This window comes from Lagenorhynchus albirostris, chromosome 5 (genome assembly GCF_949774975.1).
Source record: "Lagenorhynchus albirostris chromosome 5, mLagAlb1.1, whole genome shotgun sequence".
Taxonomy (NCBI): Eukaryota; Metazoa; Chordata; class Mammalia; order Artiodactyla; family Delphinidae; genus Lagenorhynchus; species Lagenorhynchus albirostris.
In genome coordinates, this window is record NC_083099.1 from 145510321 (window position 1) to 145525523 (window position 15203).

Sequence of the window (15203 nt, forward strand, 5' to 3'; positions counted from 1 at the left end):
AGCTCCCCACCCCGACACACACCCATGGTGCACTTCCTGGGAGGAGAGGGGGGCGGGCGCAGGGCAGGGTGGGCCCGACCCCGGGTCTCCGAGGCCTCAGGGGCCGGAGCCGAGAGGGCGGAGCGGGGGAGACAGAACCGAGGAGGTGGGGCTCGAGCAGCTTGGCCTTTACGCTCAGACCCGGCGGTGTGCGCCCACTCCTCCCACAGATGAAGGGCGTGAACCTGTCGTGTGTGCGCACCTGCATGGTGGTGGCCGAGGAGCGGCCCAGGATCGCGCTCACACGGTCCTTCTCCAAGCTGTTCAGGGACCTGGGTCTGCCTGCACGCGCTGTGAGCACCACGTTTGGCTGCAGGGTCAACGTGGCCATCTGCCTCCAGGTAGGCGGCAGGGTTTCCCGCTGGGCGCCACGTGCACACGCTGCGCTTCTCCGTCGGCCTTGGGTACTTTCTGGTCCTCCCAGCCTTTGATGTTGCGTTTTCCAAATAGCACGTTAGCTTTGAGAGCTGAGCATTTTACTTTAAAAGGTATTCTGTTCTTGATGAACAAAGACTTATTTGAAAAAATCAAAATGTTTTTGACCAGTGACTATTATCTGGAAGAATTTCTAAGTTGGATATGGTATGCAATTAATATTCTAAAGCAAGAATAACCTAATTGTTTTTTAAGACATCTAGCAATTTTAAATGGAAACATTAACGAGTGTGATAATTTATATTGCCCAGAATTCCTTTTTGGTACATTAAGATATTTTACTTATTAAAAGGAAACGAAGTTTCAGAACAGCTCACTCCAGTGCAGCGCTGTTTACTGCTGCTGAATGCAGGGGACTCTGCCTGTTCTCCAGATTCCTACTAGTACCTCAGTCCCACTTCTTTCTAAACCACGTTGCATGCCTCACGCACCCACGTTCAGGAGTTGTTGGGAGGAAAGGCCTCAGGGGAACCACAGTTCCTCATCCCCAAGCCCGTACTGGCCGGTGCCTGCCGGACACAGGGAGGGTCTCGACTGCAGAGGCGGGCATCCTGTTGTCCTGGTGTTCCTGCGACAGCCTCTCCACCATGGAGACGGCTGACCATCTCGCTTGGACCCTTGCTGAGTGGCAGGAGGAGCGGGGTGGTCCCTCGTGAGGTCCTCCCATTGTAGACAGTGCGACTGCACCTCGGCTGCTGGCGCAGGGTCGGTGGCTGTCAGTGCAGCCCTTCTGTCTGCTCAACGTCTGGCAGCCCGGCCCCTCCTTCCTGGAAACGCGATGGCATCTGTGTTGCTTATCAGCACGTGGGCAGCAGAAGTCTTGCTGGGACGTTCTTGGTTTGCACTTTGAGATGCAGTGACGCACTTTGCTCTCTCTCAGCTGTGTTTCTCACGTGCCTGTGCTCTCTGTGTTTCCTGTGGCTTCTCCTCCCTGTCTCCCTCTGCTGGCCTCCTTTGTCCGCCCAACTGGCTGGGAAAGCTGGCTGAGCAGGTACGACCTTGACCTCGCCCTCGAGGTGCCTCTGTGCTTCCCATGAGTTCACGTGGCCTCTCATGAACTCCAGACAAATACGTGTTTCTTCTGCTCACAGTGGACGTTATTTGACATATTACAAAAGCTCCTTTGTAACTGAATTTAAGACAGAAAGTATTTTCAGAAGCATTTAACCTTCATTTTAATCAATTGCCTCTGGAGGAAGGGCTGTGTTTAGTCTCAATGAAAAAATTTCCATTTTCATTCCAGGGCAGACATAGGTCGCTTTGGGATCTTCAGAGAATGATGCTGGGGCAGAGTGTCCGTGTAACTTGATGTTCCTTATCTAATGAAAAGGAACGTGCTGTCCTGTAATCAGGGCCAACGTCAGCTGTCAGATGAGAGGAGAGAGAGTGAGGACGTCATTCTGGCAAATTCCCTGGTGGGGCTTCGCTGTGCTCAGTCCTCAGGAGAATTAGGTCGGAGCGAGCATGGCTCAGTGGAAATGCCTCAAAACCCATAGCAGTGTTTTCTTAGAGACCAGCGGGAATAGAGCTATCAGGACTGAAATGTGAAACTGTTTGACTTGACATCTTCCTTCAGTGTTACTGGAGGTTTCCCTCGATGGTACCAAGCCTTGTAGATGTTTGCAGGAAGGCAGACTCTTGCTGGGAGCAGAGCAGCTGCCCTCCCGGCCCCACCCCACCCCCAGGGCCGGAGGAGCTGTCCCCCAGCTGCACCCGTGTGGAGGCGATGCCCCTGGAAACCACGGTGTGAGGCCCGAGTGGACGTACCTCTGCTGCTCCCCTTGCAGGGCACGGCCGGCCCGGACCCCACGACCGTCTACGTGGACATGAGGGCACTGCGCCATGACAGGTAACAGCACCCAGGCCCCCGGGCAGCCTGGGCCTCCCCTGCATCCCTGTCCTCCCTTGATCAGTCATTCCCACGACCAGGAAGGGAATGACCTTCCAAGAGTGACCGAGCATTTGACACGTGGCTTTTTATGGGGTAGAAAACAAGTAAGCCCATCGTTGGGCAGGACAGAGGCATCATGTCAGCAGACATGTCCCGGGGGCCACGGTGTGTACCTGCGGGTCGGGGTCCCTCCCATCTTTGGGCCGGATCCCAGTTCTGGATCCTCAAATGCAGCTTGAGGTAAACCATGGTGGAGCTTCCCGGGGGGCGAGGCCAGCTGGCCAGGGGCCCCCCGAGGACATAGAGCCAGCTCCTGCCCTGAGCAGTGCTTGGTGCACCACGCACCCGAAGTCACTGCTCCAAGGTCACAGCAAGGTCCTGATCAAAAGGCTAAAGGCTTGGCTGTTGTCAACGGACTGGCTGTCGCAGTGATAATCAATTTCTGACTACCTTGTGAGTTGCCTTTTTAGAGATTGTTGTCTGTGTAGTAAATTTTATTCTGAAATTTTTCCCTTGTTAATTTTTAGGGTACGTTTGGTGGAACGGGGTTCTCCGCACAGTCTGCCATTGACAGAGTCTGGAAAGGTAGTGCAGGGGACTGGGCCTCCACGCTTGCATCGTCCCTGGGAGGTGCTCGCCATGAGCACAGACCCCTGTGGTCGGGCTGGGCTGGGCTGACGTAGAGGCCTCTCCTCGCTGCAGTCACACACACACACACACACACACACACACCCCACACACACACACACCCCACACACCCCACACACACACCCCACACACCCCACACACACACCACACACCACACACACACCACACACACACACACCCCACACACCCCACACACACCACACACACACCACACACACCCCCCACACACACACCCCCACACACACCCCCCACACACACACCACACACCACACACCACACACACCACACACACACCACACACACACCACACACACCACACACCACACACACACACACCACACACACACACACACCACACACACACACCACACACACACCACACACACACACCACACACACCACACACACCACACACACACACACCCCACACACACACCCCACACACACACCCCACACACCACACACACACATTACACACACACACCACACACACACACCACACACACCACACACACACACCACACACACACACACCACACACACCACACACACACACACCACACACACACCACACACACACCACACACACCACACACCACACACACACCCACCACACACACCACACACACACACACACACCACACACACACACCACACACACACCACACACACCACACACCACACACACACCCACCACACACACCACACACACACACACCACACACACACCACACACACCACACACACCACACACACACCACACACACACCACACACACACACACCCCACACACAACACACACACACCCCACACACACCCCACACACACATTACACACACACACCACACACACACACACCACACACACCACACACACACACATACCACACACACCACACACACACACCACACACACACACCACACACCACACACACCACACACACACCACACACACACCACACACACACCCCACACACCACACACACACACACACACCACACACACACACCACACACACACACCACACACACACACCACACACACACCACACACACCACACACACCACACACCACACACACCACACACACACACACCACACACACACCACACACACACACCACACACATACACACACACACACACACACACACACACACACACACACACACACACACACACACTTGCTAAGTCTTTATGTCTACATCTGAGTTCCAGTTCCCAAAAGGGAGGACCTCAGGTGCAGAGATCTAGAAGGAACTACACTGCTGGGTCTTGAGGCCACGGGGCGCCTGTTGCCTTCATGGCGGCCCTGGAGCAGCGCACTGGGGCCTGGAAGAACTCAGCCCGTGGCCCAGGTGACAGCCAGGAAGTGGTCCCCACCACAGTGGCAGTTTACCATGAAAGCAGTCCAGGCCTGGTGCAATCTCAGGGGCCCAGAGTGGGCTCAGGTGGTGGGGCTGTGAGACCACCTGAGGGCACCCAGGGAAAAACTTTGAGCCACCGTGAGGGACCAGCAGACGTAGAGCCAGGAGAACAGGAGTTCTCAGAAGCAGGAGAGGTTCAGAGGAAGGAAGAAGGCCCCCAGGAACTGTCAGACAATGTGATGGTGGGGGGAAGGCCTGCGCCCCGGCCCCGGCCTTGGGCCTCCCTCTGCAGCTGCACAACCAGAGGAGGGCTCGGCACAGCCCCTGCTCTGCTCGCACTTGCCCAAGCGCACGCCACAGCTGTCCCCAGGGAGACGGGGAGGTGCCCACGGGCAGCAGCGCAGGACGAGCCCGCGGTGAATGTGAGGGAGGAGCAGGCGGGGGCTGTGCACCAGCAGGGGCCGCCCCAGAGGAGGAGCAGAGACCTGGGGAGAAGGCTCAGCTGGTGTAAAGGTCCTGGGGCCACGGGGAGGCCTGCGTGCGGGAACTGCACTGGGGGGAGGGGAGGAGGAGAGAAGGGCGCTCTCGTGGGCAGGTAGGCGTGGGGCCTGGGAAGGAAGGCACAGACCCTGGAGGAGGGGAGTGTGGACACAGGCCAGGGCTCCCTTCCTGTCCTTCCCACGCACACAGAAACGCCCTGTGTGCAGCCCGCGTTGTCCTTTCTGCAAACGCAATTCTTAATTCTTTCTGGTGCCTTTTTGTTTCCTATCACACATGGCTCTGCATCCGTTTTTGATGGACTTTCCCCCCGTATTTCTCTGTTATGATAAATTGGCGCTGACAGACCTGGGTCCTGGAAAGACCTCTGGCTTCAGGGTTTGGGTGGGTGGGTGGGCCACACGGGGAGGGGTCGGAGGGTCAGCAGCATCTGGGGAAACAGAACGGCCCCACCAGGGCTGTAGAGGCAGCACGAGGAGAGGAGGGTCTGGCGCCAGCCACGGCGACCTCCTGTGACCACTCGTCCCTTCCTCCACTGCCTGCAGGTCTCCACTGTCATCTCCCGTTTTATACCTGGGGAACTGAGGACACAGAACAGGTGTCCAGGAGCAGCCAGGTGGTCTGACTTGAGCCCAGTGAGGCCCCACAGTCCCGGCGGGGGTCCTGGACCCGGGGCACACTCCCCTGGAGTCTTCTCCACGGCCCCTGGTGGGCCCGGAGCCCGTGCTCAGCAGCTGCTCCACTCTGAGTCTGGGGGCAGGAAGGCCTCTTGGGGGCCAGGTTTCCATCCAGAGCTGAAGGCTCAGGGGGGCCGGGGTGAGGGGGGGACGCAGCCGAGGCATGTGGACCCCCGGCACTCGTGAGCTCTCACAAGGGGCCTCAGGGAAGGACCCCCTCGACCCCTCTTGCCGTCCAAAATAGGGTCCATTCTCAGGAACTGGATGATTTTGCTAGGATTCAGAATTTATTTTTCTCTATTAAAATGTCTCCTGTTAAAATTCAAAGTCAGATTTAGGTTGGCTCCTGAACCTGATCACCCCCGTGTACGTGTCCCATCCTTTGGATCAGCTTCGAAGGACATTGTTTTGATGCACTTGAGTCAGGAGGGCCGTGCTGCCTCTGACCCGGAGCACGGTTCTCCTTGCAGATCCTCCCTGGAGTGAAGGTCATCATTGCCCACAGCGAGACCAGAGGGCCCCTTGGAGACTCGCACCTGGGCGAGGTGAGGCGGCGGGGCCCCAGCGCCCCGGACCTGCTCTTCACCCTCCTCCCCGTTCTGCCCCGGATTCGGGAGTTCTGAACCTTTGGGGTCGCACGTGCTTTGGGGAACCTGTCCCCAGAGTGCTTGTGCTCCTGGACCCAGTCCCTGGGTAGGATTTCAGGGTCCTGCCCTTGGGATGAAGCCCCCCACCCTGTTACCCCACTAGCAGAGGGAAACCTTGAGTTGCAGGCACTGGGTGGCTTAAGGAGCCTCGCAGGAGCCAGCAGCCATGGAGGAAACAGCTGTCCCTCGAAGAGAAGTTCCTGCAGCCCCCAGTGAGGGACAGCACGGGGCAGACCCCGTAGCTAAGAGGGATGGTTTTCTCCATCCTGGGGACACGGGGCAGGGGGTTCCTTATTGCCCCAGGACACAGGCTGTGCTGGGGTCCTTGTTATGCCTGCGTACAGCACCTGGTCTAGAGTAACGGGACAGGTGGGACCCAGTACCTGGTGGCCAGGACGGCAGGTGGAGCCTGGGTGCCCAGCCTGGTCTGTTTCGGTGGGAATGGTCTCAGCTCCCAGTTCCGGGCCTGGGGGCCAGCATCCTGCACTGCTGAGGGCAGCACCCACGGGTGTCCACACACACTGCCTGGCCCCTGACCAGCTGGGACAAGGGCATGGGTGGACCTGGGGCTCATGCCGCATCGGCCAGGAAAGGTGTCCTAGTCCCAGGGCTGGGTGTGCTCTGCCTGGGGCCTCGCCCCAACCCTACCCCCTTCCTGGCCAGCTGGGCCCAGGCCTGTTAGGGCAGCAGTGGGTCCCAAGACAGTCCTGGCAGGTCTGCCCCAGGCCGGGACCCATGTGGCCACGCTGTCTCCTCTTTCGGACCCTGCTTTTGGGGGATACCTAGAGCCTGGTAGTCAGTCGGGAGCCGCCTGTGGGTCCTGGAGGGCCCTGGCTTTAGAAGGGTGCCCTGGGGGCCCGTGACGCTCTGGGCACCGTTAGCCCACGTGCAGGCGGGTCTGCACCCCGACTCTCGCTGGCCCTGTGTGCGTGTGCACGTGCAGGTTGCTCCCAGTACATCGCTGTCCCACAGGCGTCTCTCCGGGGTCCAAGGAGGGGAACGGTTCGTTTGAAGGAGGACAGTCGCTTGCTTTCCATGCCTGTTGTTGTAACTTAGTTCAAGTGCCCCGTCCCCGCCCCACCCCCGTGTGCTGTGGCGTTGCTGCCGTGAATTGGCACAGACTGTGCCGGGCACCGTGGCGACTGACCCCCTCGTCCCCTGGGCCCCCAGGTCTGGGTGAGTAGCCCGCACAGCGCCACTGGGTACTACACGGTCTACGGGGAGGAGGGGCTCCACGCCGACCACTTCAGTGCCCGGCTGAGTTTCGGAGACACGCAGACCGTTTGGGCAAGGACTGGCTTCCTGGGATTCCTCCGAAGGACAGAGCTCACCGACGCCAGTGGAGGTAAGGGGTCCCTGTGCAGCCCCATACCGGCACCTGAGCCCTATGCGGGTGGCATCTTGGGGGCCCCCGCTGACTCACCTCGCCCCTCGCTAGGAGCTCGTGTCTCTAGGTGCCCTGACACGGTTTTCTCTGAAAATTACTCTTTTTCCTTCACTGGTCTTGGACCCCAGCTTCTGTGGAGGATGTGGGGTTGCTGGCAGAGGCTGTGGGCCCCCCAGGCTTAGCCGTGGGCGCGTCTCGCTAGCCATCTGTTGGGCCCTCCCCACACGGCCCCCCAAGCTTTCAAAGTCCCTTGGCCACAGCACGTTGGCCAGATGCCATCAGAACTTTTGGGAGCCCCTGTAGCTGCTGCTTCGTTTCCAGAGATAGCAAAAGTTTTTGTTAAATACATATTCAGACATGGGCGTAACTTCTCTGAATCTCAGGGGGCCGAGCGTGGCAGGAGGGTGTTGTCAGGCAAGGTTTGAGTCGCCAGCCATCGGCACCGCGTGCCGTGCTGAGGTGGGCGAACTGTGCTGTCCACAGAGCGACACGATGCACTGTACGTGGTGGGGTCTCTGGACGAGACGCTGGAGCTGAGGGGCATGCGCTATCACCCCGTCGACATCGAGACGTCAGTGGTCCGGGCGCACAGGAGCATCGCCGAGTGGTGAGTGGTCCGGGCGCACAGGAGCATCGCCGAGTGGTGAGGGCCTGGGGCGCCTTTCACCCAGCTCTCCGGGGCCAGGGTAGGCACTTCGGCCATGCAGGTGAGGCAGCCACCTGCCTCTCCAGGAGCAGACCCCAGACACGCTCTTGGGATCACGGGCCAGAGACCCCTTGTTTGGGTTTGCTTGGTTTTTCCTCTTCCTAATCAGTCTTAAGCTAAGAGTCTGTCCGCAAATGCACAGGCAAAACGTGAGAGCTCCATGGTTATCCTGAAATGCTTCAGCTTTTAACATGAATTTTCTAATTTAAATGGTTAAGACTGAGGATTTCTTCACTTTCTAGGGAGCTTGCCTTGGGAAAGGTACAGCTTTCGACATCACATATTCTTGATTCTTAGCGAGAACTTTAATTAGAATAGATATTCCTGTAAAACACACTTAACTTGGCCTTTGAATTGTAACTGACCTTGAGCAGGAGGGTGACGTCAGTGAACCTACTTTGGTTTTTTCCACTGGTCTCTTTCTGATGCCCTTTCCCAGCCCCCAGAGCCTGTGCCCGACCCCGTGTGACACCGTCCGCCTTCTCCCTGCAGTGCCGTGTTCACCTGGACCAACCTGCTGGTGGTGGTGGTGGAGCTGGATGGACTGGAACAGGATGCACTGGACCTGGTGGCCCTGGTGACGAATGTGGTGCTGGAGGAGCATCACCTGGTGGTGGGCGTGGTGGTCATCGTGGACCCAGGTGTCATCCCCATCAACTCCCGCGGAGAGAAGCAGCGCATGCACCTGCGTGACGGCTTCCTGGCCGACCAGCTGGATCCTATCTACGTCGCCTACAACATGTGAGCACAGCTCACACCCCAGCCCTGAGAGGGGCCTCGGGGCGTATCGGAGGTGCTAGGATGTGTGAAAACACAGCAGCATCTGCAGCCCCCAGGGAGCGGACCCCAGGCCCTGGGAGCACGGTGCCCCGCCTCCTACGCTCTTACAGGTCCATCTCATTTTAAAAACCACTTCCTGAGTTATTCAAAGAAATCTTTTTATTATCAAGGACATTTACAGAAGCATGAATGTCAGTATTTTAACAGATGGGGTGACTGGGAAAGAGGCCTGGTGTGGGCGCTGTGGGAGCTGCAGGTGTGAGTCTGCACTTTTTTAGGCTGAAAATACAGTTCTCAATTTTAAAAATTCAAATGTTTTTTCCCACTTCAAATGACAAGTTCATATATAGAATTTATGCTAGGAGGAATTTGAGGCCCAAGTACAGCTGTTTCGATTCTGATTCACAGGAGAGCGTGGAGCCCAGAAAGGCTGGTGGACAGGAGTGAGCCTGGCCTGGCCGCCCTGCCCACCTTTGGGCCCCAGACCAGGCACTGGACGCACATGCTTCCTCTCTTGAAACAGGTGTGCACGGCTGTCTGCCCGTGTGGTCACTAATGCTCGACAGGGGCCATCTGGGGCCGTCAGGTGAGGTGCTCTGTTTCGGAAAGATAAACCAGCATTGAGTTTTAAACCACTTTCTAAGTTTCTGATTTCTTGCTCTTCAACTGAAGTGCTTGTTTTCATAACCACAGTAGAAGGTCTTCTCACTGCACGGAAGTGTACTGAATTATTATTTTTATTCCACGTCAACAGATGTGGAAGCCCCGGTGGGGTGAGGTTTCCGTCCTCGGTGATGTCTGCTGAGCACCGGCAGTGCAGCCGAGGGGCCCAGCCCAGGAGAGCCTTGCCCCTTGCTGTTGCGTTTTGAGTTGTGTGCCTGTAAGATCTGGCCAAATCATGTTCAGTTATTTTATTCTAACTTGACCAGACTGAGTGGTATAATATTATAGTAAGTCTAAATCAAAGAAGAAAACGTGATATCCTTTAGTTACTTCTAAGAATTGGAAGTGAAGCTCGAATCTAAGACAGAGTATTTTTGTATCACTAATGAAGAGTATGTTACCAGTTGTCAGGGACTGAGGGTGGGAAAGTTTATGAATCATGCATGCTTCCTAGAACAACCAGGCTTTTCTGGAATTCGCCTGGATCAGTGCCTAACAAAGTTGTTACTAATTCTCTACCACTTTACGTTCTCCACCAAAAAGGCCCGGCTCGCTGGGCCAGCTCTCACGTGTGGCTCGTATTCGGCTCCAAGTGGCTTGCGCCCGGTAGCTGTCGGCCTGCAGCGCTGGCCCGCAGTGTGGTGGGTAACAACATGCTGGAGTTTTCATAGTCCTCTTGTAATTGTGTACATAATCTGTGTAATTTATTGTTTGACATACAGAGGTCCTAGGAGTTGACTAATGGGCATTCCTTATAGCAGAATGGCCAGCAGGGAAAGAACTACCCAGCCTTGTATGTTGTAGTTTTATAACAAACAAATATTATAAAATTTTTGTATTGAAAGGTCGGTGGCAGTAAGACAAGGTGTCTTGTAAATTAAGATTTTAAGAAGCATTAAAATGTTTTAAAATTACTCTCTGGGAATTCTGTATATCACACTAAAATTTTTATATCATTATGTTAATAAAGTTATTGACTGTTTGTAATTCTGCATTTTGAAATGTGTGAAAAGGTTTTTAAAATTACCCCAAATACGATGTATTTTATTATGCATTCTTCTTTCCTGGATATAAAAGCTACAGCATAAAATCTACAAAGCACATTAAAGTATAAAGAAGAAAATTTAAATCTCCCATAATCCTACCTCTCGGTGATGACAGCATTAGTACTTGATGTAAATCCTTTCAAGGATTTATTTTTTCCTTTAAAACACTTTTACAAAATTAGGATCGATTATTATAATTTTATAATCAGCTTTTGTAGTTAATAAATTAGAATTTTAATCTGTTACATATATTCTTCTAAATGTTTTAATGACTGTGTCATATGGGAGGGGGGCTCGACTGCATGCAGCTTGTATTCACTCGCTCAGTGTCAGCGTCGTTTCAGCCGTGCTGCCGTGAACCTCCTCGCGGGTGTGTGTTCAGACGCAAGACCTGCCTTGGGCTCAGTTCCTACAGGTAGAGTTCGTGCCAGGTGTGACGCTTTGGGCGCCCCTGCCCTCGGAAGCACACAAGGCAGCGTGGGAGAAGCATTTTCCTGGCAGCCTGAGAGCACCGGCAATAAATAAATAAGTCCTTGTCAATTTGATAGTCAAATATCATGTCTAGTGATGCTGAGTATGTTTTCACGTGTTTGTGGTCATTTTAATTTCTCGTTTGATGTGTTCTATTTGGCAGGGTTTTTTTTTTAATTCTTTTTAAAAATTTATTTATTTGTCTGCGTTGGGTCTTAGTTGCGGCACGCGGGCTTCTCTCTAGTTGTGGCGCACAGGCTCCCGAGCACGCGGGCTCAGTAACTGTGCTGCGCATGGCTCTCTAGTTGTGGTGCCGGCTCCAGAGCACGCGTGCTCAGTGGTTGCGGTGTGCAGGCTTAATTGCTCCGCGGCATGTGGGATCTTAGTTCCCCGACCAGGTATCGAACCTGCGTCCCCTGCATTGGAAGGCGGATTCTTAACCACCGGACCAAAAGGGAAGTCCCTCAAGGGTTTTTTTTAAATCTTTATTGGAGTATAATTGCTTCACAATATCGTGTTAGTTTCTGTTGCACAACGAAGCGAATCAGCCATATGCATACACGTGTCCCCATATCCCCTCCCTCTTGAGCCTCCCTCCCATCCTCCCTATCCCACCCGATAGGTCATCGCAAAGCACCGAGCCGATCTCCCTGTGCTGTGCTGCCGCTTCACACCAGCCAACTATTTACATTCGGTAGTGTGTATATATCAATGCTGTTCTCACTTCGCCCCAGCTTCGCCCTCCCACCCCATGTCCTCAAGTCCATTCTCTACGTCTGCCTCTTTATTCCTGCCGTGCAACTAGGTTCATCAGTACCATTTTTTTTTATTCCATATATACGCATTAGCATACAGTATTTGTTTTTCTGACTTACTTCACTCTGTATGACAGACTCTAGGTCCGTCCACCTCACTACAAATAACTCAATTTCGTTTCTTTTTATGGCTGAGTAATATTCCATTGTATATATGTGCCACATCTTTTTTCCCGCCCCCCGTCTGGAATGGCTGCTCCAGCTCTATTTTATTTTTATTTTTTTAACATCTTTATTGGAGTATAATTGCTTTACAATGGTGTGTTAGTTTCTGCTTTATAACAAAGTGAATCAGTTATACATATACATATGTTCCCATATCTCTTCCCTCTTGCGTCTCCCTCCCTCCCACCCTCCCTATCCCACCCCTCTAGGTGGTCACAAACCACCGAGCTGATCTCCCTGTGCTAAGCGGCTGCTTCCCACTAGCTAGCTATTTTACGTTTGGTAGTTTATATATGTCCATGCCACTCTCTCACTTTGTCACAGCTTACCCTTCCCCCTCCCCATATCCTCAAGTCCATTCTCTCGTAGGTCTGCGTCTTTATTCCCGTCTTACCCCTAGATTCTTCATGACCTTTTTTTTTTCTTAGATTGCACATATATGTGTTAGCATACGATATTTGCTTTTCTCTTTCTGACTTACTTCACTCTGTATGACAGACTCTAGGTCCATCCACCTCACTACAAATATCTCAATTTCGTCCCATTTTATGGCTGAGTAATATTCCATTGTATGTATGTGCCACATCTTCTTTATCCATTCGTCTGTTGATGCACACTTAGGTTGCTTCCATGTCCTGGCTATTGTAAATAGTGTTGCAATGAGAATTGTAGTACATGTCTCTTTTTGAATTATGGTTTTCTCAGGGTATATGCCCAGTAGTGGGATTGCTGGGTCGTATGGTAGTTCTATTTTTAATTTCTTAAGGAACCTCCATACTGTTCTCCATAGTGGTTGTATCAATGTACAATCCCACCAACAGTGCAGGAAGGTTCCCTTTTCACCACACCCTTTCCCGCATTTATTGTTTCTAGATTCTTTGATAATGGCCATTCTGACCGGTGTGAGGTGATACCTCATTGTAGTTTTAATTTGCGTTTCTCTAATAATTAGTGATGTTGAGCATCTTTTCATGTGCCTCTTGGCCATCTGTACGTCTTCCTTGGTGAAATGTATATTTAGGTCTTCCGCCCATTTTTTAACTGGATTGTTTGTTTCTTTGATATCGAGCTCCGTGAGCTGTTTGTGTAATTTGGAGATTAATCCTTTGTCTGTTGTTTTATTTGAAAATATTTTCTCCCTTTCTGAGGGTTGTATTTTTGTCCTGTTTATGGTTTCCTTTGCTGCGCAAAAGCTTTTATGTCTAATTAAGTCCCGTTTGCTTATTTTTGTTTTTATTTCTGTTACTCTAGGAGGTGGGTCAAAAAAGGTCTTGCTGTTTATGTCAAAGAGTGTTTTTCGTATGTTTTCCTCTAAAAGTTTTATAGTGTCTGGTCTTACATTTAGTCTTACGTTTTGAGTTTATTTTTGTGTGTGGTGTTGGGGAGTGTTCTAATTTCATTCTTTTACATGTAGCTGTCCAGTTTTCCCAGCACCACTTATTGAAGAGGCTGTCTTTTCTCCATTGTACATTCTTGCCTCCTTCGTCATAAATTAGGTGCCCATATGTGCGTGGGTTTATCTCTGGGCATTCTATCCTGTACCATTGATCTATATTTCTGTTTTTGTGCTAGTACCATACTGTCTTGATCACTCTTGCTTTGTGGTATGGTTTGAAGTCAGGGAGCCTGATTCCTCCAACTCCGTTTTTCTTTCTCAAGATTGCTTTGGCTATTTGGGGTCTTTTGTATTTCCATAAGAATTGTACAAATTTTTGTTCTAATTCTGTGAAGAATGCCATTGGTAGTTTGATAGGGATTGCATTGAATCTATAGATTGCTTTATGTAGTCATTATAGTCATTTTCAAAATATTGATTTTTCCAATCCAAGAACATGGTATATTTCTCTATCTGTTTATGTCATCTTTGATTTCTTTCATCAGTGTTTTATAGTTTTCCGAGTACAAGTCTTTTGCCTCCTTAGGCAGGTTTATTCCTAGGTATTTTATTTTTGTTGCAACGGTAAATGGGAGTGTTTCCTTAATTTCTTTTTCTGATTTTTCGTTGTTGGTGTATAGGAATGCTAGAGATTTCTGTGCATTAATTTTGTATCCTGCAACCTTAACAAATTCATTGATTAGTTGTAGTAGTTTTCTGGTGACATCTTTAGGATTATCTGTGTATAGTATGTCATCGGCAAATGTTGACAGTTTTCCTTCTTCTTTGTCCAATTTGTATTCCTTTTATTTCTTTTTCTTTTCTGATTGCTGTGGCTAGGACTTCCAAAACTATGTTGAATAAGAGTGGTGAGAGTGGACATCCTTGTCTTGTTCCTGATCTCAGAGGAAATGCTTTCAGTTTTTCACCATTGAGTATGATGCTTGCTGTGGGTTTGTCATATATGGCCTTTATTATGTTGAGGTGGGTTCCCTCTATGCCCTTTTTCTGGAGAGTTTTTTTTATCATAAATGGGTGTTGAATTTTGTCAAAAGCTTTTTCTGCATTTATTGAGATGATCATGTGGTTTTTATTCCTTAATTTGTTAATATGCTGTATCACATTGATTGATTTGAGTATATTGAAGAATCCTTGCATCCCTGGGATAAATCCCACTTGATCATGGTGTATGATCCTCCTAATGTGCTCTTGGATTCTGTTTGCTAGTGTTTTGTTCAAGATTTTTGCATCTATGTTCATCAGGGATATTGGTCTATAATTTTCTTTTTTTGTGATATCTTTTTCCGGTTTTGGTATCAGGGTGATGGTGGCTTCGTAGAATGAATTTGGGAGTATTCCTCCCTCTGCAATTTTTTGGAAGAGTTTGAGAAGGATCGGTGTTCGCTCTTCTCTAAGTGTTTGATAGCATTCGCCTGTGAAGCCATCTGGTCCTGGACTTCTGTTTGTTGGAAGATTTTTAATTGTGGTTTCAATTTTATTACTTGTGATAGGTCTGTTTATATTTTCTAATTCTTCCTGTTTCAGTCTTGGAAAATTGTACCTTTCCAAGAATTTGTCCATTTCCTTGTGGTTGT

The 15203-nt window shown here is 51.4% G+C and overlaps 1 protein-coding gene across 11 annotated transcripts in view; it reads left to right on the plus strand.

Annotated features, from left to right (window-relative positions):
• DIP2A (disco interacting protein 2 homolog A) overlaps window positions 1-11027 on the plus strand; it is a 92069-nt gene extending 81042 nt beyond the window's left edge. For 6 of the 11 annotated variants that reach the window (XM_060151144.1, XM_060151147.1, XM_060151148.1 and 3 more), the window contains 9 exons: window positions 210-380; window positions 2262-2323; window positions 2893-2950; window positions 6024-6098; window positions 7371-7545; window positions 8071-8194; window positions 8786-9034; window positions 9597-9659; window positions 9828-11027. In XM_060151144.1, coding sequence (XP_060007127.1) covers window positions 210-380; window positions 2262-2323; window positions 2893-2950; window positions 6024-6098; window positions 7371-7545; window positions 8071-8194; window positions 8786-9034; window positions 9597-9659; window positions 9828-9942 — 1092 coding nt within the window. In that variant the 3' untranslated portion in view covers window positions 9943-11027. Of the gene's footprint in view, window positions 1-209; window positions 381-2261; window positions 2324-2892; window positions 2951-6023; window positions 6099-7370; window positions 7546-8070; window positions 8195-8785; window positions 9035-9481 lie in introns of those variants that run through there. The other 5 variants (XM_060151146.1, XM_060151145.1, XM_060151151.1 and 2 more) reach the window with 5 other exon arrangements.
• The last annotated feature ends 4176 nt before the right edge of the window (window positions 11028-15203 follow it).